The sequence below is a fragment of the Hippopotamus amphibius genome, chromosome 9, assembly GCF_030028045.1.
Source record: "Hippopotamus amphibius kiboko isolate mHipAmp2 chromosome 9, mHipAmp2.hap2, whole genome shotgun sequence".
NCBI lineage: Eukaryota > Metazoa > Chordata > Mammalia > Artiodactyla > Hippopotamidae > Hippopotamus > Hippopotamus amphibius.
Window position 1 is genome coordinate 117,752,933 of NC_080194.1, and position 23,286 is coordinate 117,776,218.

At 44.7% G+C, this 23,286-nt stretch overlaps 1 protein-coding gene, 1 non-coding gene and 1 pseudogene across 4 annotated transcripts in view; 2 read left to right on the top strand and 1 right to left on the bottom strand.

The window, feature by feature from the left end:
- USP31 (ubiquitin specific peptidase 31) overlaps positions 1-23,286 on the bottom strand; it is a 78,244-nt gene that overhangs the window by 9,833 nt on the left and 45,125 nt on the right. For 2 of the 3 annotated variants that reach the window (XM_057749789.1, XM_057749792.1), the window contains exons 7-15: positions 21,931-22,111; positions 18,846-18,957; positions 18,151-18,245; positions 16,665-16,742; positions 15,937-16,066; positions 9,894-10,013; positions 7,594-7,819; positions 2,233-2,391; positions 515-667 (exon numbers count right to left, since the gene is read on the bottom strand). In XM_057749789.1, the coding sequence (XP_057605772.1) occupies positions 515-667; positions 2,233-2,391; positions 7,594-7,819; positions 9,894-10,013; positions 15,937-16,066; positions 16,665-16,742; positions 18,151-18,245; positions 18,846-18,957; positions 21,931-22,111 (1,254 nt within the window). The remainder of the gene's footprint in view (positions 1-514; positions 668-2,232; positions 2,392-7,593; positions 7,820-9,893; positions 10,014-15,936; positions 16,067-16,664; positions 16,743-18,150; positions 18,246-18,845; positions 18,958-21,930; positions 22,112-23,286) is intronic. The other variant, XM_057749790.1, reaches the window with a different exon arrangement.
- LOC130860164 (T-complex protein 1 subunit zeta-like) lies at positions 10,708-14,677 on the top strand (annotated as a pseudogene).
- Positions 13,182-13,312, top strand: LOC130829564 (small nucleolar RNA SNORA22). The gene has a single exon (XR_009047588.1). It is a non-coding gene; the product is annotated as a small nucleolar RNA SNORA22 (small nucleolar RNA).

Below are 23,286 nucleotides of genomic sequence, written 5' to 3' on the forward strand. Positions count from 1 at the left end.
ATACTGTGACTGTCTTCAACATTCCTAAAAACCAGCTTCATGCAAAGGCAACCGCTCTTGTCATGCATGCCTCTGCACTCACAAGCGCACACCCACAGACCCCTCCGCGGGGGACAGCGCAGGGGGAAGGTGAGAAGCTGACTGAGTCGTCACCAGGCGGCCCTCGGCAAATCACAGCCTTGCTGAGTCCCCTCACAGCTCCTCGGAAGGTTTTAAAAAGCACTTCGAGAAAACGTGTACATCACTGTACAGAGTTAAAGCTCCAGCCTCCACATTTAGACCTTACGGTGGAAGACAACAAAGTGGAAGGAGAAGGTCCTAGGTCAGAGAGGAAAAGCCAATGACCCAGTTACGTGAAGTGCCTCTTACGAGGGGGACCCACAGCCATGCAGCCCGCCCGCTAGCCCGCCCCCCTTATGTTCTCCCGCCGGGACGTGGCTCCTCAAGGTGAGGGAGCCCATGCTGTGCCCATGAGCTGCCCGTTTGGAAATCTGTCCCCGAAACCCAGACCCACCATCGTCTTCGCTCCTCTCCCCAGTCATCTCCACGGACTCGGACAGCGAGGCCAGGGAGGTGCGTCTGGAGGAAGCTGCAGAGGTCACGCTGGCCTGCTTGCTCCCCGGGAGCCGGCTCACCCAGTGTTCGCACAAGGAGGAACTCGTGGAGCCTGAGGGAAGGAAGCGGGCACCGAGGTCAGGCCAGAATCCCAGGGCCGCCCGCGCCACGCACGCCCTCCCGGGGGGCGGGGGGCCTGCTGCCCCGGCTGCAGGTGGCCTCAGCGCCGGGTCAGCACTCACTCCCTGACCCCACACTGTGCCCGCTCGAACAACCCCTGTTAACATGAAAAGGAGGACAGACTTCTACACACGTCTGCGGTGATAAAATCCAAGTACAGGGATGGATGCTTCATAATGCAAACTCTGAGTCTTAGGTGCTGGCAGCAGAATGGAACAGACACCATCGTTCATATATTCCTCTATTCTACAAATACGTATTAAGCACCACATGCCAGGCGCTGTTCTAAGCGCTTGCAGTAATACTTCCAACACAGAGAAAGGAAAGCAAGCAGCGGTGTCCTGTTAGTTTCTTGGCCTGTTTGGTGGAATTTTTAAATCACTTTCACAATATTAATATATACACACACACACATGCACAAAGAAGGCCACATGCCATTCTGTCCTGTCTGTTTCAGGGAGGCCCTTAAATATATATTAGAGCAACAGAAACTGCTCTTGAAATGGAGAACATGAAGCAGCAGGACTATCTCAAGTAGATCTCAAGAGGGTGTCATTTCTGAGTATATCTCAGACTCTGGAAAGCACTGAGCCCTGCAGTTCCCACTTTCTGTGAACTAAGAGCAGCTACAGGCAGAGGGCTCTACTGGGCGGGGTTTGACTCTAGCAGGGGTCACTCTGCTTCAGTAATGCTTCCTTTCAGCAGCTTCCAACTTAGCCCTTGCGAACTTCAAGGGGAGCAGGGATTAATAACTGATCACACACTGCCACGTCCCAGTCCTCTGTCCCGTTCTCTAAACTCCAACTCTGCATTAAAAAGCATTCGTCCCCGTTTGGATTGTGTGTGGCTGCCTCAACATCACCTGTGGGTATTGGTTCCTGCCCGTATTAAACACAGCAGACTAGATCCCATCAAACTAAACCCAAGCCATCTGATGTTATTATAGCCTTCACTCCCTCCCCTAACAGAACCGGCCGACCGTACCGGAAGAAAAGAATGATTTCTAAAGGTGCTTTACCCTTTACAAAAGGTTTTAATGCACATTTACTAATCTGTTGCACACAACGACCCCATGAGGTAGGCCATATTATTACACCCATATAACAGACAACAAATATGCGGCTTGGGTGGGACGTGCTCCAAGATAACCCGACCAAAATGTTTCCAAATCGCTCAGTGCCTGGACTCTGAGAGAAGCAGTGCGGTGCTGCTTTTTAGCTCCCTTGCTCATTTATTTACGCCACAAGTAAACCCCACGAGCGTGCTTTGAGCCAGGCTCCACTCCACCTCCATGTGAACTCCTGGTTCACAGCTGCTCGCACATTCCATCCCCACTTCCTCTGACTGCAACCATTCGGGTTTCTAGATTAAGCGCCAATGTGAGAACTAATCTGATCCAACCAACACAATCATGAGACCTCCTGGAGAGGTTCTCTGGACCATCGACGACCATCTTCGGCTCTTGAAAACAACCACCCGAGAGTAGAGCGGCCTTACCTGCCACCGAGCTGTTGGCCGACCAGGACGGTATAGCCGTCCGCCTCTGGTAGAAGAGGATGTAGGCCGTCTGCGTGCAGACCTCATCTTCTGACAGCTGCTGCACGTCGCTGTCGTCGAAGCAGTACCAGAGGCCGTCCACGGAGTTCTTGCAGTGCGCTGCCAAAGAGAGCCCAGCAGCCGTGAGCACCGGGGGGCCACACTGGCCACTCCACTCTACCCACAGACACCATTTATTTGGCTCACATAATTAATTCAAGAACGTTTTAAGGCTGCGGGCGGTAACACCGAAAGGGGTAAAAATCCAAATTCCAAATCACACTCAGGCAAAATGTTTCAAGAAACCCCAAACTATTCCAAATGGATAAAATTCTATTTAACCTTAGAAAACACAATATACCTATTTATTTAAACCAGTGGGGCTTCGACCAGAGATGATGTGGCCCCAGGGAACACATTTTTGACTGTCACGACGGCGGGGGGGGGGGCACGTCGGCGTCTAGGATGCCAGTGAAATACAGCAGGTAGAGAGCAGGGCTGCCACTACACATCCTGCCATGCACAGGACAGCCCTCACAAAAACAATCACCCAGCAGAAATGTTACCGTACCAGTACTGAGAAACCCTGTCATGAGGATGCCGTAACATTTTAGTGCTTCTTAGAGACAGAAAACAACAGAACGAGAAATGATGATATTAATGATAGCAGTAGCTAACATTTGTTCAGCACTTATTATGTGCTTCTCACAGGAACCTATGAAATTTGTTCTACTATCATTCCCATTTTACAGAAGCTCAGAAAGATTAACCAGCTTGCCCAAGGTCATGCAGCTGGTGAAGGGCCGGGCCCAGCTCCTTTCAGGATTATCGGGTCCCTGAGCTTGCTCTTAGACCCCGAGCCTACCCTGCCTGCCTCAGAGGAAGCACAAATGATGCCTCGTGGAAGCGCCCTGGCAAACGGAGAACACTGGAGCTCGTGAATGCACGCGGCCTTCTCTCCAGTCCAAATTCTAAGCCTGAGGTAAAAATAAATTCTAAGCTGGTACACTGAAGTACCAGCCAGAACAGACGCAGCTTAATGTTCACGGAGCCGTATCCTCCTGTGAGTCTACCAAGGAGTGTGATAAGCTTGATCCAGAAAGGTACATTCTTACCACACTTTCTAAAAAGACTCATGTGTTGGGGTGAAAATAAACAAGTTCTAGAATATTTAGCTGAACGCCCGAGCAGACTCAGCAGGGCCCTGGGGGCAGGACACGTAAGGTCCCAGACGGCACCAGGAGTGACTCCCTCGAGAGGCCACGGCCACAACCACTTCGGTGAGTACGGACTCCTAGGAGGCGAAAGGGACCCGGAGAGGAAGGGCTATACCAGACAGGTCTCAAAGAAGAGCAGGAGAAGAACCTACGACTTCAGGGAGGGACGTCGTCTGCCTCTACGAACTCGCTGGAACCAGAGGGGAGAGCAAGGGAGACAAGCAGCAAACAGAGCTGGTCAAATGGCAACTGTTTGGTCAAGGGTGTCGTCCAGCGGGCGAGGGGCTGCTCTTCGGGAGCAGGAGCGGGAGGGGAGAACTGTAGGGGGAACACGCCCTAGAGAAGGCGACAGAGCAGCCTTGGACTAGCTTCAGTCTGTTTCTCCTCAGGATGGTCTGTCCTCAGCCACGGCGTGGAAATTAAGGCAGCACAGAGACTCATTAATGGGTCAATAATGCATTTATAAAAAAAATGCTATGTGCTTTTCTTCCCGGCGCTATTTTCTGAAGTGTTTTTTTTCTAGACCAGTGCTACTCAAACTGTGGCTCACAGACTGCTGCCAGTCCACAAGCACCAAAACGAGGTAATCAGCATTTAAAGACATTCATAGCTATTTGAGAATGGGTGATACTTTTCTTGTGTTTTTGCAAAAGCAGTGGTTCATGAAGGATTAGAAATTTTTAAAAAGGTTTAAGAAGTTTTTTAAACGGTTCTTCATCACAGATGGTTTGAGAAGCACTGTTCTAGAATCCTTACACAAGTCAGCCATACATGTACCATGTAATTTTAGTTAGAACCAGGGCAAAATAAAGAACACATTAAAATAAACACTCCAAATGAAAGCTTCAAAACAAGGTATCTTTAACTCAACAATGCTGAGGTACTTAAAATGTTCTTAACAGACAGGAAAGGGAACACAGTGCAGAAAACACCCGCACCCCTCATGGGGAATAGGCCCCAGGAGGCTGGCACAAGCACTTCTGGCTCCCTCACATGGTCACCAGGTTTGAATAAGGTTCCTCACCTAAGGTCACAGAGCTAGGAAGACGTGCCTAGCTTCTCACCCACACTCCTCTCACTAATTTGTACTGCTGCCAAGGTAGTTAGTTATGGGTTTCCAGGCATTTTCCAGAGTCTATTACATATGAAGAGCAACATGATAGGCTAAAATCTAGCACTGTCCTATTTTCCTCAACAATTTCTTGCTAGAAACCACGCAACACGCTTGCCCATAGTTTCCTGAGAAAGTGTTACGCATGGAAGATTCTTTACCAGAGCTGAAGCTACATGAACACCAACCAGGGATGCTGACAAAGGCGTTACTTCACCATCTAATTAGTGAAATTAAATTCCCTCTAAGTCGTTTTTTTAATTCTCAGAGTCCCAGGGTATATAACTCTATGACTCAGTATCAAGGAACACAGATATGACCAGGAATGCCACAAAAGCAAAAATCCAACTAGGCATACAACAATTATTATACAAGTGACCCCCACAGAATATAAACATAACATATGTAAGGTACAAAACACAGTATTAAAATTTGGCTTAAACCAAAATACGAGGTAAAACATACTCAGACATTTAATTAACATTAACTTTGTCTCCTATGGACTTTGCAATAGATCCTCTGTCTCCTTTTTCTCCTGAAGGTGCTTCCTAGGGCAAGTGGAGGCCATCCAAACCGCTCCCCCACGAGATCTAAGTCGGGATCACTCCTCTCACAAGTCACTGCTGTCTGCAGCGTGTTGAAAGAACTTGAACTACGTGGGTTTCAACCACAAAAGACTGTTGTGTCCAACACACTCCACGTCCCCTGCCTTCTGGAGGAAGAGCAGGTTGAGAGATTAAGTGTGCTGGGCCAAGAAGGGGGTCCAGGGCCCGACAGGCTCCTTCACCGTGTTGTGGGGGTCTCAGGGCTAACTGCCAAGAAAGAATCTCAGAGTCTGAAATACCAACCGGTAGAGCCTACCCTCCTCTACCTCCCCCTTCCTTTATGAATCACTAGCACCCTGGGCTCTTGCTGCAGAAACCACTGAACTGAGGAAGCAAAAAAGTCCCTGAGAAGTGTTCATGCCAGACAGGCTGAGGGAGAAGGACGCAGAAATCCGGGTCCTGGCCACCTATACAGGAGGAGGACCCTCACATCAAGTGCCCCCCCCCCCACCATGCAGATGTCCAAGCAAGAAGCCCCCAGATCTACCTGCCTCCCCAGCATGCATGCAGGCCCTTAACCCAATAATTCCATTTCTGAGACTCAATCTCAAGGAAATGCAGAATACAGAAAATGTGACTACGCACAAAGATGTGCATCAGTACTATCTTCAAAGTTAAAAACCAGAAACAACACAGGTGCTCCACAATGGGGAATGGTTATATCACGTTAGAGTTCCATCAACTGAATATTCTGTGGTCATTAAAAATAATGTTTATGGGGCTTCCCTGGTGGTGCAGTGGTTAAGAATCCACCTGTCAATGCAGGGGACACGGGTTTGAGCCCTGGTCCGGGAAGATGCCACATGCCGCAGAGCAACTAAGCCCGTGCACCACAACTACTGAGCCTGAGCTCTGCAGCCCGTGAGCCACAACTACTGAGTCCACGCGCTGCAACTACTGAAGCCTGGGTGTCTACAGCCTGTGCTCCACAACAAGATAAGCCACTCCAATGAGGAGCCCGTGCACCACTACAAAGAGTAGCCCCTGCTCATCACAACTAGAGAAAGCCTGTACAGGGCAATGAAGACCCAACACAACCAAAAAAATTAAAAAAAAAAAAAAAAAGTGTTTACAGAAATTAAGTGTCTGCCCTGTGAGCCCACAAGGGCCTCACATGTAGGCAGCAAGTTACTAATCCCAAGAGCTTCTCCTGAGTCTCCAGGAGGAGGTGCTCTGACCACTCTCTCCTCCAGGTTCCTGCTCTGTTCACACTTCAACCACAGAATCTAATACACGTTCCTGCTCTGTCATTTTAAGTGCACCTACACCAGCCCAACCACTTGATTACACTCTTGGGAGACAGAGGCTGAGCTCTTTTCATTTCCAATGTGTCTCTGATGTGATACAGCCCAGTGCAAGCAAGACACAGAGGAGGTGCTCCATAAAGGTCCACCTGAACAGAGCACACCAGTACAATCACAACAGCACAAAATAATGGCCAAAACTCACAAACATTGGGAGGAAATACCACTTATCAAAATGTTACCTACACATATACAATGGGATATTATGCAGCCTTAAAAAGAAAGGAAATTCTGAGATATCATGATACAACATGTGAAATAGGCCAGACACGAAAAGACAAATACTGTATGATTCCACTTACATGTGGTACCTAGAGTAGTCAGATTCATAGAACGAATGGTGGCTGCCAGGGGTTGGGGGGAGGGGTAAACAGGGAGTTACTGTTTAATGGATACAGAGTTTCAATTCAGGAAGATGAAAGAAACTCTGGAGATGGACAGTGGTGATGGCTGTACAGAGATACGAATGTATTTAATCACCCTGAACCGTATGCTTCAAAATGGTTAAAATGGTCAATTTTGTTGTATATATGTTATCACAGTTTCTAAAACTGTTACCATTTTTTAAGTAATAATCTCATGGGTTATCTTTGAGCAATAATCTCATGGGGCTGATGGCACTGTTCTTTCTGCCTCTCTCTAGTCTCTAAATTTCATGATGAGCACTACTGCTTTGACAAATAAAAAAGTAAGTTTAACCAGAAAGCAAAAAGAGAAACCTTTCCAAGGTACTTTAAAGACATGATAAAAGTGGTTCGCAACCACTCCAAATAAGGGAGACGCTAGGTCCTTGAGGAAGCTGAGCAAAACCTTAAACGGGGCATCAGGTGAGGCCAAGAAAGCAAGTCCTGGGTGAGCAGAGGATGTCCCCCATCTGCACACACCATTTCCTGCTCAGGCCAGAGCCCGACCAGACGATCCAACTCAGGACAGAGAACAGAGCCAGAGGGTGAAAACTGCCCTCCAGGTCAGCACACTGCCTGCTGGAAGAGAAAGCAAGGTTCTAAAGCAAAGCAACCCTGTCACAAGCAAAACACGACGGGGAGAATCGTCAGCACAGGCGCCCGGCCTCTCGCGCTGCAGACCTGTGTAGTGCCCCCCTTGCATGGTGCCGTGATGATTGCACACAGCATACAGGTCATAGATGTAGTCCTCAGGGTCCCTCCCGAGTCCGTAGGGCCGTCTCCATGGAGACCAGTGGGATGGCAAACTCCAGCTGCTCTGGCTTCTCTTAACCACATGCGGTGTCATGTCCAGGCCCGTCAAAGGGAACTTGACCATATTCTGAAGTTTCATACGCTTGTCTCCTTCCTGTTGCAAGAAGAAAAATAAGTTCTGATGATATTTTCATGCAAGCAGATGATAGATCGGTTTAGTGTGAAAGGCAGACTCTATTAGCTGAAGTAGGTTTGAGTTACCTACTGATGTTTCCAAAGACACATATGACACAGGGAAACAGACGAACAGTTTTAACTACCTGGAGGAACACATTTTAATATCACCAAAAACGGAACCAGCCATGAGCTACATACAAGAGACAATGAGCCTTCATTTCCTTACCTGATAAAGGGTTTTTAGGTTTTTGACTTGCAAAATGACAATTCCAGGTGGTTCATCCTGAAACCTCTGTTACAGAGGCATGAAAAGTAATGGAATAACAACATTCGTGAAGGGAAAACACAGTGCTGGCACACAAGAGCCATTCACCAAACAGGGCCTCTTCCCTCCCCACCTCCTCCAGCAAGTACATTAAACGTTAACAGTGACTCAGCTTAATACAGCCATTTAGGTGACAATCTTGGGCAATCTGTATTTCCCATTAAGTCCACTGGGAAATCCAACCATCAGTTGAATAGATATTTACCGAATGTTTCCTGTTCTATGGGAGCTTTAAAAAAATTAATCGGGCACAGATAATGCCCACCCCAAGGAACGATGGATCTACTAAGGGAAGAAAAATGTTCCTAAGAGAAAGGGAGGATGGGTCCTGCATGGTCAGGAAGGTCAGGCCAAAGAACCTGGATTTTGTTCTGTAGTCAAGGGAGAAGCACTGAGGCTTTGAGGGAGGAGGTGATGTCACCAGGCCTGTCATTAAGCAGGGCCCAAAGCATGGCAGAAAGGGAAGAGCAGTGTAGGTTACGAAACCAATGAAAAGACACTGCAACTGCAACCAGCTGGGAAGCATCAGAAGTAGGAACTGGCAGGAAGACAGCAAGAATGGGGAGAAGGGGACACATACAGGAGGCAGTGGAGAGGCACGACCAAGCCAAAGAGGTGACTGCCTAGGTGACAGGGACAAGAAAGAAGAGGCAAGGATGGCACTGCAGTTTTGAGGTGGGCCGCCTGAAGGGTGATGATATGTCTTCTAAAGAAACAGAAAGCAAAGGAAACCCATTTGTGTGTGTGGAAGGAGACAGAGAAGGCTGGGTCCAAACCCTCAACCAGCCGTCCACCTGCAGATCCCAACGGAAGCAGAGCTGGGACCCTCGGGGCAAATGCCCACTCTTCAGTACTACGGGAGCTGGACCCCAAACCTGTGTGTGAAACCCACCCCCTGGGGACCATGTGCACGCCCCCGACACCTTCACTTCACCAGCAAGTCCCAGACATGTCTCAAGTCTATCCAGGTCTCTCCATCTCCACTGCCACCACTCCACTGCGAGCCACAGGCAGACCTCCCCGGGTGACTGCAAAGGCCTCCTTCAGGGCTCCCTGTCTTCATCTTTGCAGCCTCTAATTCTCCACACAGAACACGAATTTGGTCACGTTGCTTCTCTGCTTCAGAATCCCATGCTGCCTACAAGGGTCTGCTTGGACCACCAGCCCCTGCCTGCTCTTCTACCTCAATTCACGCCTTCGCCCCCACCCCCCGAGCTCCAGCCACACTGGCCTCAGCTTTCAGCCTCTCGCACATGCTCTGCACCCACCGCTCCCTCAAAGCAGATTTTCTTTGCATATATTTATGACTCATCTCCCCAACTGTACAACTGCTCCTTGGAAGCAGGATGATACCCACTATTACTTTAGGTAGAAATAGAATTCTACCCTCCCCCAGAAAGGAGCTCAATTTTTTCTTAAATCCCAAAGTACACTTACTTGAGCACAACATTTACAAATCTAAAGCAAATCCTCAGGAACAAAGTGAAATATCTGCAGTGTGAACTAAAATGGTTAGGATTTAACGGGTCGCAGGATGCTTGAAATTCATTTTGGGAAAGAAAAAAATATGGCTCCAAACGCAGGGGCAGATGTGTCTGTAACAACACAGGATCATGGGATCAAACAGGGACATGAAAGATCTCCCCCCACCCCCCAACAGCCCACCAGTAGGGAGCATAAGAAACCTGGTCACAGCTTTCTTTCCTATGACAGAGGGTTTCCTTACCTGTCGAAATCTCTTTAGATGTATAATAAGCACATCGGGCAGAGTCCAGAGGCTTAACGTAATGCTCCCCTGCTGCAGCTGCTTACAGTGCGGGCAGCGCCAGGCGTCATCTGGGGCAAGCTGCAAACAAGGAGCATGGCTTCTGTTAAGCGCCACTTAAGGCAAGGCTCTCACAGGAGACAGCCAGACACACTGCTTGGCCAAGGCATGGCACAACTGCGGATCTCTCTGCACACTACGTGCCACGGGAGTCAACGGAAAAACACAATCAAAAGTGGCGTCTGGCTAGAGCTGGTGCCCAAACCTTTGCTGAATAGATTCTCTCTCAAAAAGGAATGACTGACTCGCTAAATACTCTACAGAGATGGGAGATGTCACAGAAGCACGTCATGCTCAGCACACTTCCAAACTCAAGTCATCACCTTTCCATCAATATAGTTCCCTTTCCTCCTCCTCCTGTATGTCTTACCCAGGTAAACACCACCCGTCAAGAGCAGACCATGGGGGTTATCCCAAAGCCTCAAACCCTTCCCTCTTCCTCCACTCCACATCCATCCATCGCTCTCTGCCACTCCTTATACCTGTCTCCTCCTCTCCATCCCCCTGGCTGACCTCAAAAGTCCTCACTCACTCTTACCTGGACTTCTCAAGTCTCTTAATTTTTCTCTCCCCAAGCAACAAACTGCTCCAAACAATCCTCCCCCTCCTGCTACCAACAAGATCTTTCTTGACATCAATTTGAAGCCTCAAATCCACGTATGTCACCTCTGCAGGCAAGGGCTTCGGGATGGGGATATAGAGGTACTAATAGGGCATGTCTGGTGAGAGAGATTTCCTAAATCTCCTCTGGATTTCCGAAGATGCATCAGATCTGGGTCCATCAACACGATGAAGTAAGGGAAGCCATGGGAATGGGGGACAATGCCCACTGAGAGGGAAGAGAGAGAAGCCAAGGACAGAATCTCGGGGAAGGCCGATTTTTAAGGGAAACACAAAGGTTGCAAAACCACCAGAACCTGAGGTTGCATAGTCAGAAAAATACGCAAATCAGAAGCATTCCTTTTACGCACATCTAGAAAAGAGAGTGGCAAGAACAGGGTGGTTATGAATACCACATCCCATGGAGAGGTCAAACGCAGATTGAGAAGAGGCCACCAAACTGAACAAACTCGGGGCCCCTGAGAACTTCAAGAGCAAAGTCAGAAATGCAAGTCAGACAGATGAGAAGAGGTTTGAAAGCGAGGAAGAGGAAAGAGCTGAAACCATTAATGGTAAAGTTACACAGAAAAGAAGAGAAAGACTGGCGTGGTAGTCTGAAAGGGAAGCAGAGCTGAGGGAATTTTTTTTTTCATGACAGGGAGACCCAGTCATGTGTGTAGGAAAGATGGGGAGGACAGAAGTCTGGGCAGATGGAAGTAAATCAGAAAGTGAGATGGGAAGGGCTAAACTGTCATCTGGCAAGGCCACATCTGTGCAGCACGCTGTCTGCAGGCATGGTCATCAGCCCAATGCTTGTAGTTTTTTAATTTCCAATACATCATAAGCAGATACTCTTTTATAAGATACAATAAGAATGTCATGACGATGTCTAATAGCTTTCACAGTTTCTACAACACTGCTCTATTTCTGTACTTATCTCGTTGTAAACGGCCACAAAGAGCAGCCGGGCCTGCAGGGCACCCTTGGAGCACTGCCGGCCTCGCTCACTGCCCAGCAAGGAAGGGGGCCAGCCCGGGAAGCAGCTGCTCCACGTTCCGATAGCCTGTTACAAAGTTCTTCCTCATACTAAGAAAAATCACTCTCCCTGTAACGTCCAGTCTCTACTTCTCCTTTTTAGACAACACGAAGTCCAATCCCTCATCCATGGGATGGCCCTTGACGTACATGAAAATAATGATCAGATGCTCACTTAAGGCCTCCTGCGTCAAGATATACTCAGTTGCACCAGGATTTCCAGACACACCACCCCCTATCCACACTCTCTACCTGTGCCCCAGGGTGTCAGTCTCTCAACAGTCGGGATTTAAGGTCATGAGAAGGGCAGTGCTATCACCCTCCCAGTCCTGGACGTTGTTCCTAAAGCATCCTTAGGCAGCCATCAGCGGCTGATGCCCACATGACGCTGCCGATCATTACTGAGCTCGCGGACAACTCGACCCCAAAATTATGGTCACACGGCCTACCGCTACGTCTGACCATCTCCTCTTCCATATCTGTACTGTTATTTTTGGACCCAATGACTGAGCTTCCCAAGGAACACTCACTCACTCATTCACTGCAGTATACTTTTACTGAAGGCCTTCTATGTGCCAGACACCACTATACGTGTTAGGATTATTTTGTGATCAGGACAGATTCTCTTACCTGCTGTGCCCCAGCCATACCAGCCTCATTTCTGTTTCTCAACCTTCCTCCTCCCCCAGGACCTTCGCTTCCTTTATTTACTTGTTTACCCCCCACTACACTGGAAACAGGCTGAGGGCAAAAATGTTGTCTGCCTTGGTCCCTGCTGTATCCCCAGTACCCAGCACAGTACCTGGCACAGAGTATGCACTCAATAGACAGGTAGTGAATGAACGAATCCCTATTAAAATGTATGTGGCTAGCTTGAAAGATCAGTGAGATGTTCTGTAGAATACCAATGTCGTCATCTAGTAGATGTGTTCACCTTTAAACTTTGTGACATTCTCAGACATCTCCCAAATCAATTAAAAAAAAAAAAAAAAAGCTAAATGGGATAAGGTGCTACATACAGCATATGATCAACCAGCTTCAAAGCCAATTATTTTATATAAGCCCAAGATTGGAAACATATGTCTAATGAAGAACTATTAAAGGAACTAGCTATTAACTGCTTGGGGGAGAAAAGACTTCGTGAGAAGATGAAAACTATTTTCAAGTATTTGAAGAAAAGACAAGTAGAAGAAAATCAAGACCTGTCCTCAACTTGCTCTTAAGGCCCTGAGAGTTTGCCTGCTGGTTATTTCAGGTTAAGGTCAGTTACCATCAGAGACACCCAAAGAGGAAATGGTGTCTCTGACAAACAGCCGCTGGACAATCATCTATTTGAAATTAGGTAGAACTCAACCATTAGAGGAAAAAAAAGCTTTAAAGTCCTCTCCAACCCTGAAATTCCATGATTCCCTGTACACGAGAGTGAGCAGTAACAATCAGTTGTCAGAATTATGATCCTAAATATCAACTCAAAATTAGATGAACTCCAAGTGCTCTCATCAAGGTTTCTCAAGGCACCTAAATCCGGAAAGGTTTAAAAACCACACAGGCCCGCTGCACAGTGAACACCAAGAATGCTTTAGTTCCTTGGTTTTGACTCTGTGCTATAGCGATGTCTGTTCTTTCCCTTTACATTGAAAGGACTAATTTATCTTTTTAAAAGTATTCAGAAAGTCAGCACATCGTATTAGTGGCATTAAAGGGTATGAATGATCTAGAACATCCCTCCATAAATTTGCTTTATCTTGAACTATAGTTGCATCTAACTGAGGATCTCCAATGTTAGTGGTGGTTTTGCAATTATGTGTTTATAAGAGGATCTTCATCTCAGAATAACAGAAGGATTTGAAGCTGCAAAGGAAAAGGCACTTCAGTTTTGGCAACAAGTCAAAATATGCAAAGAGATGGCAGGGAAAAAGTTATCAACGTGGCCAGAACATCTCTATGTACTAAACTCTGCTAAAACTTGCTGATGTTTTAGCAGAAGCTGTAGTGGGCTCCATTTTGGCCATTAAAAAACAAGATGAACACAGTGACCCCTCGTGGTTGAGATCACGGAGAAGAAACATAAATCTGAAACCTATACAAGCTTAATCAGAGGTCTTCTTTTGGATCATGGGACATGGCATCCTGATATGAAAAGAAAAAAGTAGAAGATGCATACATCCTCATATGCAATGTGTCATTAGCATATGAAAAATCAGAAGTGAATTCTGGCTTTTTTTTTTAATAAGAGGGTAGAAGAGAGAGAGAAACTCATAAAGGCTGAAAGAATATTCACTGAAGATGGAGTCAAAAAAATGATAAAACTTTAAAAGAAGGTGTGGTGGTGATTCAGATAAAGGATTTGTTGTTATTAATCAAATGGGAATTGACCCCTTTGCCTTTGATGCTCTTGCAAAAGAAGGCACAGTAGCTCTACACAGAGCTGAGAGAAATGTGGAAAGGCTGACTCTTGCTTTTGGGAGGGGGTAGCCCTAAATTCTTCTGATGACCTAAACCCTGACTGTTTGAGACACACGGGACTTGTCTATGACTACACACTGGAAGAAGAGAGGTTCGCCTTTACTGAGAAATGTAACATCCGTCACATTACTGGTCAAAGGACCAAATAAGTACACACTCATGCAAATCAAAGATGCAATAAAAGATGGCTTGATGGCTGTTAAAAAATGCTATTGATGATGGCTGTGTCATTCCAAGCGCTGGTGCAGTGGAAGCAGCAACGGCAGAAGCCCTGATTAAACGTAAGCCCAGTCAGTGTGAAGGGCAGGGCCCAGCTCGGGAGTTCAAGTATTTGCTAATGCAATGCTCATTATTTGCAAGGCTCTTACTCAGAATTCAGGTTTTGACCTTCACGAAATACAAGTTTAAGGTTCGAGCAGAACATTCAGAATCAGATCAACTTGTGGGTGTGGACTTGAACACAGGTGAGCCAACGGGAGGCACATGGGATAACAACTGTGTAAAGAAAAACTGCCACCAACATTCTCCTGGTTGATGAGATCATGAAAGCTGGAATGTCTTCTCTAAAAGGAAGGCTGAAATGAAGCATCCTTAGTATCGTTTGAATCATGAAGACTCTACAGAGTGATCCCAAGAATATAGCTATGGGGACTTTCCTGGTGGCACAGCCAATGCAGGGGACACAGGTTCGATCCCTGGTCTGGGAAGATCCCACATGCCACAGAGCAATTAAGCCTGTGGGCCGCAACTACTAAGCCTGTGCTCTAGGGCCCAAAAGTTGCAACTACGGAAGCACCACACCACAACAAAGAGTAGCCCCTGCTTGCTGCAACTAGAGAAAGCCCGCCGCAGCAATGAAGACCCAATGCAGCCAATAAATAAATAAATAATTTACTTAAAAAAAAAAAAAAAAAAAAAAAAAGAACATACCTATGGAATTTTGGTCCAAACTTCAAATGATTTTCAAAGGAATTTTCTTTTCCCATATGAAAAAAGGAGAGAACACTGGCAACTATTCAAATTCTGAAGTTCGGAAATTATATTTACAGTATTTTTTGAATTGCTCTGCAGTGTACACACACACGACAGGCCATATTTATCCAATGAACAGGATGTTTTGCTTTAGCTTCAGTTATATAAAAATATATGTTAGATAAGCATATGCTATCTACCTTGTTATTAAATATTCCTGTTGAAAAACACACACACACACACACACACACACACAGAGGCAAGGGTCCCATCCACTATCTGCCCATCCATTCATTCAAATCATTTACTGAGTCCTTACAATCTGCAAAGCACTGTGCTAAATGGTGTAAAAAGCATGTTGTCCAACAGAACTTTATGTCCATATCTACACTATCCAATACGAGAGCCACTAGCCACATGTGTCTCCTGAGCCCTTGAATTGTGGCTAATGCAACTCAGGAACTGAATTTTTAATTTTAATTAATTTTAATTTAATTAAGTCTCAGCAACTATGTTCTTAGTACCAATAAGTTGAGAACCACTGATCTAGTTACCAAGGAAAATAATTTAAAACCTCTAAATTGAAACAAACAAAAAATTTATCATTAACCATTTAAAAAGGAAAAGAAAAAAAAGAACTATAAAAAGGTTCATGTCTAGAGCAGTTTAATTAATCAAGGTTTTCCAGAACTTTAAACTACTTTTTGATAAAGTCCTAAAAGGAACTAAGATGCATATCACATGTGCAGAACCTACATAAACGCAAAAATCCTTGGGAGTTACCTGGGGCAGAATTTGTCTCTCCATTGTCATCTTGCCCCAGCCCCTCACTACCAACCTCACTGCCCAACGAACGCCGCCCAACCCTTACCCGCTCCTCTTTGGTGTAGAGTTGGAAACACTGGGATAAAGTGCAAGTTTGAGGCTGATGGTGACGCTCCCTCTGCAGCCGGACGCTTTCTGCATCAGGGATATACTCATCTTCAGTATTTACAAACAAGCTGAGATCGGGGGAGAAAAGCATGTATCAGAGAATGTCTTGCAAAACTGACACAAAAATACAATTAACAATGTCACAACATGGCTATAAATTCATAACCGAAAAGATCAATGCATAAGAAAGTAAAAGTGGCAATCCAACTTTTCTAGGTTCTGAAATGTTCTTGAAAAGTTCGCTATCTATAAAGTTATTTTCAAGAAATAATTTGGACTTGGTTTTTCTGGGATTGGCCACAAACTATGCTGATTAATTCATATATTCTTGTTCTTTGCATCAAAGGGCACGCATTTGGCATAACTTGCTAGAGTTAATGGGTGTGTAATAAAAATCAAAGTAATTTGACCTACATAGTAGTTAATGAATATACAGCTTCTGTCTCAGCAGCAGCAAACAAATGTTCTAAGGTTTTAGGATGCAGACAACAGAATGTATAGGAGAGAAATAATAAACTACTTAAATAAAGGATAAGCAACACACCAGCACATTTAACTAAAGAAAAGAGAGGCTTGTGCTGTAGCTAATTTGAAAGATCAAAGGTATGCTATTAAAATAATAATTAAGGCAATGACTCTATAAACGCTAAGTAAAAAAATACTTACAAATCTTTTGTCTCCTTGTCCCATTCTACCACTAATTTCACATGAGCAGTGCCACCTGGTCCACAAGATTTTAGTGCCCTATACGATGGGGAGGGAAGTCATATATTATTTGCTAAATTAGTGATTTTGCTTAAATATGACTGTCCTGTCTGAAATCATAATGTGATTGCTGAAACACTTCATCATCACTCTCCATCAGAAAGTGTCTCGTGAGACCATCAGAATCTCCTACTTAATAACTAGATTACAACCGGACTGAAAAGTCCTTAAATTAAAATATTCAGTAATGGAAATAAAGATACTGGAAGAAATTCAGTACCACACCATAAGGCTAGCCACAATAACTCTTACATGTTACAATCTTTCCAATTTCTGTCCCATTTCTCACCAAACCAATAGAGACTGGATGACAGTCTCTCTGGAAACAAAGCCTGCTCCTGCGTCTCTCCATCTGCCCCCACACACCATGCCTGGTCCCTAGACCATGCCCACACCAATGCAAACTGCACCTTCCTGCAAGGCGCCCCTCAAGTTTCACCTCACTTATTTCCCCTGAGCTCCTTGGCTCCTTTGCCATCTCCTGAGACATTCAGCATTAACGGTCAATATTACTCATCAAATATTTTTTATGTTTTGCAATGTTCTGTGTCATTATCTAATCTATTAACACTAATCTCTAAAACCAGTGAGTTGCTTTCAAACAGAACCACACTGTACACTTTTTTGGAATCCCAAAACAGGCACTTCAATACTTATTGAAAAACTCATTACAATGAAAACAATAATGTGTTTTTATATCCATTTTGTATCCATATATGTGTAGTGTATCTGTATACACATCTCTATTATTCTATTAATACAGTAGAGTGTTATAATATAAAACAAGTAGGTAGAGGCACAGAGGTAGCAGAGGGGCGAGACGAATTCTAAGGCGGGGAGGAGGAACAGTGTGAAGAGAGGCTCAAAGGGAAGGAATTATCACCAGAGGAAGCTACACACGTGAGGGCACAAATAAAACCATACTGTATGTTCAAACGATCCTCGGTACCTGGATGCTGCTAAAGGTTTAAGATAGTGGGGAGAAGAAAAATGAGGCCTGACAGAATGGAAGCGGTCAGGATTCAAACTGTGGAGAACTTCATATGCTGTGGAAACTGGGCTTTATCTTTGAGGCCACGGGTTACCATTTAAGGATTTCAGGGAGGAAAGTGCTATGATTAGAATTCTGCTTTGGAAAACTTCCATCTTGGTGAATATGAAAGTCCCATTCATCTATAGTCCTGAGACACAGATCAATTTACATTCCTAAATAAGGACTCTAGGGTTTCCCGATTCCAAAAAAGATCATAAAACATATCCTACTCAAATATGAATCGAAAGTAAAATAAGTATTTACTTTCTAAATGAGCCTGAAGAACCTACCACACATCACTAAAAATTACACACGCGCATATATGAAAGGTGATTTTTTTTTTTTTTTTTTTACCTTTCTACTGTTGGGTGGCACAGGGGCTGCTCCTCCTGGGGCAGCAAGTATGTGATTCCCACAACACTGACCACACGCAAACTGAACGGACACACCTGCATCAAACGGCAAAGGCAAATCAGGCTGGCTTTCTCTCCCAGGGCGTGTGGTTCACAGGGGCATTTCCAAAACAGATTAGAGGCAGAACAAACTATTTTGCAAAATGCTTCTCTACAATATTCCTTGAGGGTGTCGAGCCACTCTAATACACTTTAAATACGACTGACCCAAATGCAATTACATATGTTATGCAAGACAAGTAACAGGCTGCTTTGGCTGAACATGAACTTAATGTTAAGTTTTCCACAGATGCCTTAACACATAAATCATATTTTTGAAAATACATAGTCTACAAAATCTCTCAAGCTGATCATGTGCTAAACTTTATTAGACCAAGATTATAAAGGAACACCTGGCAGTTCATGGAAAACCTTGCAGTGGCCAGCTCCCTTCATAAAATGAGGGATAGTCCTCATTCTGGAAAACCTGAACACAGCAGATTTTATTAAGCAGCTTTTCCTCCAGGGCTCCCAGCTTGCTAGCACAGTGTCCGGTCTTCCCTAAGGGCAAAAGTCTGAACTTCCAATCTCACTGTAGTGACCGTTTCCTCACTGGGTACACACATGCTATGCTAGAGTATCAAAAGGCTTACACACCTGAATGCAAACTGTGGGCCTCAAGAAATACTTCATCTTCTCCAAGATTTCCTTCTGCAGAAGGTCCCATGCTATTGTCTTCTCTAAGTGCAGCACAAAAGGTAGTCCAAATCTAACACACATAAATATTGTAATCACCTTAGAAAGTATGACAATTCCTTTAATACTGTAACTCCTCATTCATGATCTTTTAAAATGGAATCGCAATACAATTAGTTTTAGGACAGTTCTCAAAATAAAACAAACAGAAATTTAATACTCTTATAAATGAATGAAAGAGTCAAAAGAGAATCTGAGATTTATAAATGAAATTTAACAACTCATACATCAAAATGGCTTCTAATAGAGTATGGGGCCAGGAAACTAGGTTACAAGATGACAGGATTAGTGGAGACGGGGAGGAAAGCAGGTGGGAGTGGACGCGAGTCTAGCAAGTAGCATGGGTCAAACATACAAGGGGTCAGGTGCCAGAGGAACAGAGAGAGAGGGCTTGAAGGTCTCGCAGGGAAGTGGCCACAGCCTGGTGGCCTGACGAGGAAGGTGCTGGCAAGCAAGTGACACCAAAAGTCAGCTCCCAGCCCAGAGGAGAAGCCATGCGGCCCCTGCCAGGTTTCCTATCCAGTGCTGAGCTCATGGGTGGTAGAGAATCAGAGGCAGAGCCATGGTTCTCAGCCGTGGCTGCAGGCTGAAATCAGTGAGTGAGCTTTAAAACACAATGATGCCCCCTCGATTCTGCTGTAATCACTCTGGGTCTGTGGCTCAAGCACTGAGACAGCTTCAGGAGCTCCCAGGTGGTTCTAATATGCAGCCAAGGTAGAGGAGCACTGGCCTAGCCTTAACTCTCACCCAAGCCCCAGCCATTCAGACCTACTTGCTGTGCCCTGCACGTGTCCAACTCACATCCCCTATGGACAGCCAATTCCCTCAGTCTGGAATAACCTCACTCTTCTTTTAAGCTATTTCCTACTCATCCACAGAAGGACCCAGTGGCACCCTACTGATTTGTCCCTGAGCTCTGTGTACCACAGCACTGCAAATACTGCCTGCTTATTTTTTCGCCTCCATCAATAGACTACGAGTTACCTGAGAGCAGGAACCATGACTGACTTATCTTACTAGCCCGAACAGCCAATACCTAGAAAAGAGTAGATGCTGAATGAATGAACAAATGAATAAACAAACAGAAAAACCAGGACTGAGACCAAAGCAGAGATGCTAAGGTCACCAAGAAACCCACTCCTAACAAGTACCAGCTTACTCACAGTAGCATTCCACACCAAGCCTACCTTCCTGAAGACAACCACTGTGACGGGAAATAAGTTACAAGCATGATGAGTAAACCAGCAGCCATATTTTTTACATGACAATGTCTTCACTTTTAAGAGACTGCCATCACGAAAGGGATTCCATATAAGTTCTTTATTTTATATAAATACAATGAGCTGCCTTTCCTTCTGTCCTTTAAACACACCAAGCTCCTTCTAATCTCAGCATCTTTTTTTCTTTTTAATTTTTACTGGAGTATAGCTGATTGACAATGTTGTGTTAGATTCAGGTGTACAGCAAAGTGATATATATATACATATATGCGCTCTTTTCAAGGTTCGTTCCCCATATAGGTCATTATAGAGTACTGAGTATGATTCCCTGTGCTATACAGTAGGTCCTCGTTAGTTATCTGTTTTATATATAGTAGTGGGTATATGCCAATCCCAATCTCCCAATTTATCCCTCCCCTCTCTTTCCCCCGGTAACATCCAGAGAAAACCATAATTCCAAAAGATACATGCACCCCAATTTTCCCTGCAGCACTATTTACAATAGCCAGGACATGGAAGCGACCTAAATGTCCACCAACAGAGCACTGGATAAAGACGTGATACACATATACAATGAGATGTTAGCCATAATCTCAGCATCTTTGTACTTGACGTTCCCTCTTCTTGGGGTCCTTTCTCCAGAGGCTCACACGGTTCACACCTTCCCACTTGGCTCGGCTCAGCTGCCGCCTCCCCAGGGAGGCCCTCCCTGACCTCCCTCTCTAGCACAGTTTTGCCAGCACCTCCCCCACCAGCACATTCTATCATACCAGCATGCTTCAATATCGTCAAAGTGACTGTCTGAAGTCAAATGTGTTTACTTGTCTCTAGTGGCTCTGTCCTAACTAGGATGCCAAGCTCCATGAGAGCACAGATCCTGCTGTAACCCTAGTGTTTAAAAGCTGGTACAAGAGTGTAAAGCAAATATATTCCAACAAAGAGTTTAAAAACAAAAAAAATAGTGCCCGACACTGAAAACATGAAAGTACCTGCTAACGAATATCATAAATATAGGAATCAACACATTCTGCACTTATTTACCATTCTTAAATGAGAAACTTATTTCAAAGCAACATTTTAAAAGGCTAATAAAAGAGCTACTCTGACAAATATTAGAAACATAGTACCCTTCCTCCCTGAAACATATCCACATCTTGCTCTTACTCAAGTTACATTAAGATGGTGATAAAGTTACTTTAAAAATTAAGTCCCATAAATTCTGACAGAGGGAATCAGATTTGAGAGAGATCTCTAATTCCCTAATGCCTGACTAAATGCAGCTGAAAGAATAGTGGTGCCATCTGCCGAGACAGGAAATACTGCAGGGTCCGGTTTACAGGGAAAGACAACGAGGGCAGTTTGGAACACAAGATTGAGGTGCACATGCCATCCAAGGAGATTTGTTAAGAATTAAAAAAAAAAAAGCTGTTAAGAAAGTAGCTGGATATAGGTCTATAGGTCTAGAGCCCCAGGAGGATCTTGAGCTGAAAATATATAAGAGAAATGTGTCTTTAAAAACTATATGAGCTTGAGAGCCATTCTGACTCAGATCCTATCAGCCTAATTTTATATTCTCCCCTTCCCAACCCCTCAAATCAGGTCAATGTACACACATGCTCTTTCTAAATATCAGAACCAAAAATTAACTACCAAAAAAAAAATTAAATACTAAAAGTGAGGATTTTTGTATCCCTACTTTTTAAAATATTTGAAAATATTAGACTTTTAAAGTCTCAGTACTTATTAGAAAATACGTTGGTTTTCACCTTTTCCCTTGCTGCCCAGTGCAGGCTCGGTTACACACTAACAGAACAATCTTGTCGCTTCCCGCTCTTGTGGGAGGTAAGTCCGCTTTCCCCTGCTTTGCTGCTGCTTGTGTAGAAGAAGACAGTCTATAATGGTCCAAGCCAAATTTCAAGTGGTTTAGGTTGTTGTTTAAGTGGATTCCTAAAATAAAATGAAAACTTACTTTATCTCTTCAAAGTTTTTTATTCTTTCATTACAAAAAATTTACCCATTAGAGAAATTAAGAAGTTGTCAACAATTATGTTATTTAAACTGCAACTGAGAAAAGGAATAAATGATCTACTTTGAGATTACTCATCTGGCCATTAAGAAAATGTATGGCATCCATTATTTCATCTAAACTGGCCTTACCTACCTTAAAAACTGAAAATTAAAACTCTTCACTTCAACGAAGACTAGTTTTAGAATGGCAAGTGTGCAAAGATGATCCACCAAGACAAAGTGAGACCACACAACCAGCAACCAAATAAAAAATTTTTAATAAAAAATAAAGGCTAGCACATGTGGAATGATCTTCAATATTCCAAGAGCAGCTTCTTTTCCCTGATTTAGACCCAGACTTATATGAAACTCACAGCCATTACTGAACTTTAATACAATCAACTAGACTGGATCGACCTACATTAAAGTGGACAAAAATACATGTTTGACAGGACTTCCCTGGTGGCCACAGTGGTTAAGAATCCACCTGCCAATGCAGAAGACACGCGTTCAATTCCTGGCCGGGGAAGATCCCGCATGCCGTGGAGCAGCTAAGCCCGTGTGCCACAACTACTGAGCCTGTGCTCTAGAGCCTGTGAATCACAGCTACTGAGCCTGCGTGCTACAACTACTGAAGCCTGTGCACGCCTAGAGCCTGTGCTCCGCAACACGAGACACCACTGCAATGAGAAGCCCGCGCACCACAATGAAGAGTAGCCCCTGCTCTCCGCAACTAGAGAAAGCCTACGCACAGCAACAAAGACCCAAGGCAGCCAAAAATAAATTAATTTTTAAAAATATATATATATGTTTGACAGGCACAGTGCTCGTTGCTTAAAACCAGGTCTTCAGACATGCCCCAAAGCACAGCTATCTGTCAATCAGAGGTACTTAGCAATTCAGCACCTAGCACAAGGTCCTACACTTAGTAGGAACTCAATAAAATGGTTGACTAAAAACAATTGCTCATTTCTTTAATCCTTTGAAAGTATAGCCTAAGGAAATGACACCTCAACTGGGACACAGAAGAAGCCCTCCACCACCACCACACCAAAGAAAATAATAAAAATGTCACCAGAAGGATAATAAAAGGTGGCTTACACAAAAGTATTCAT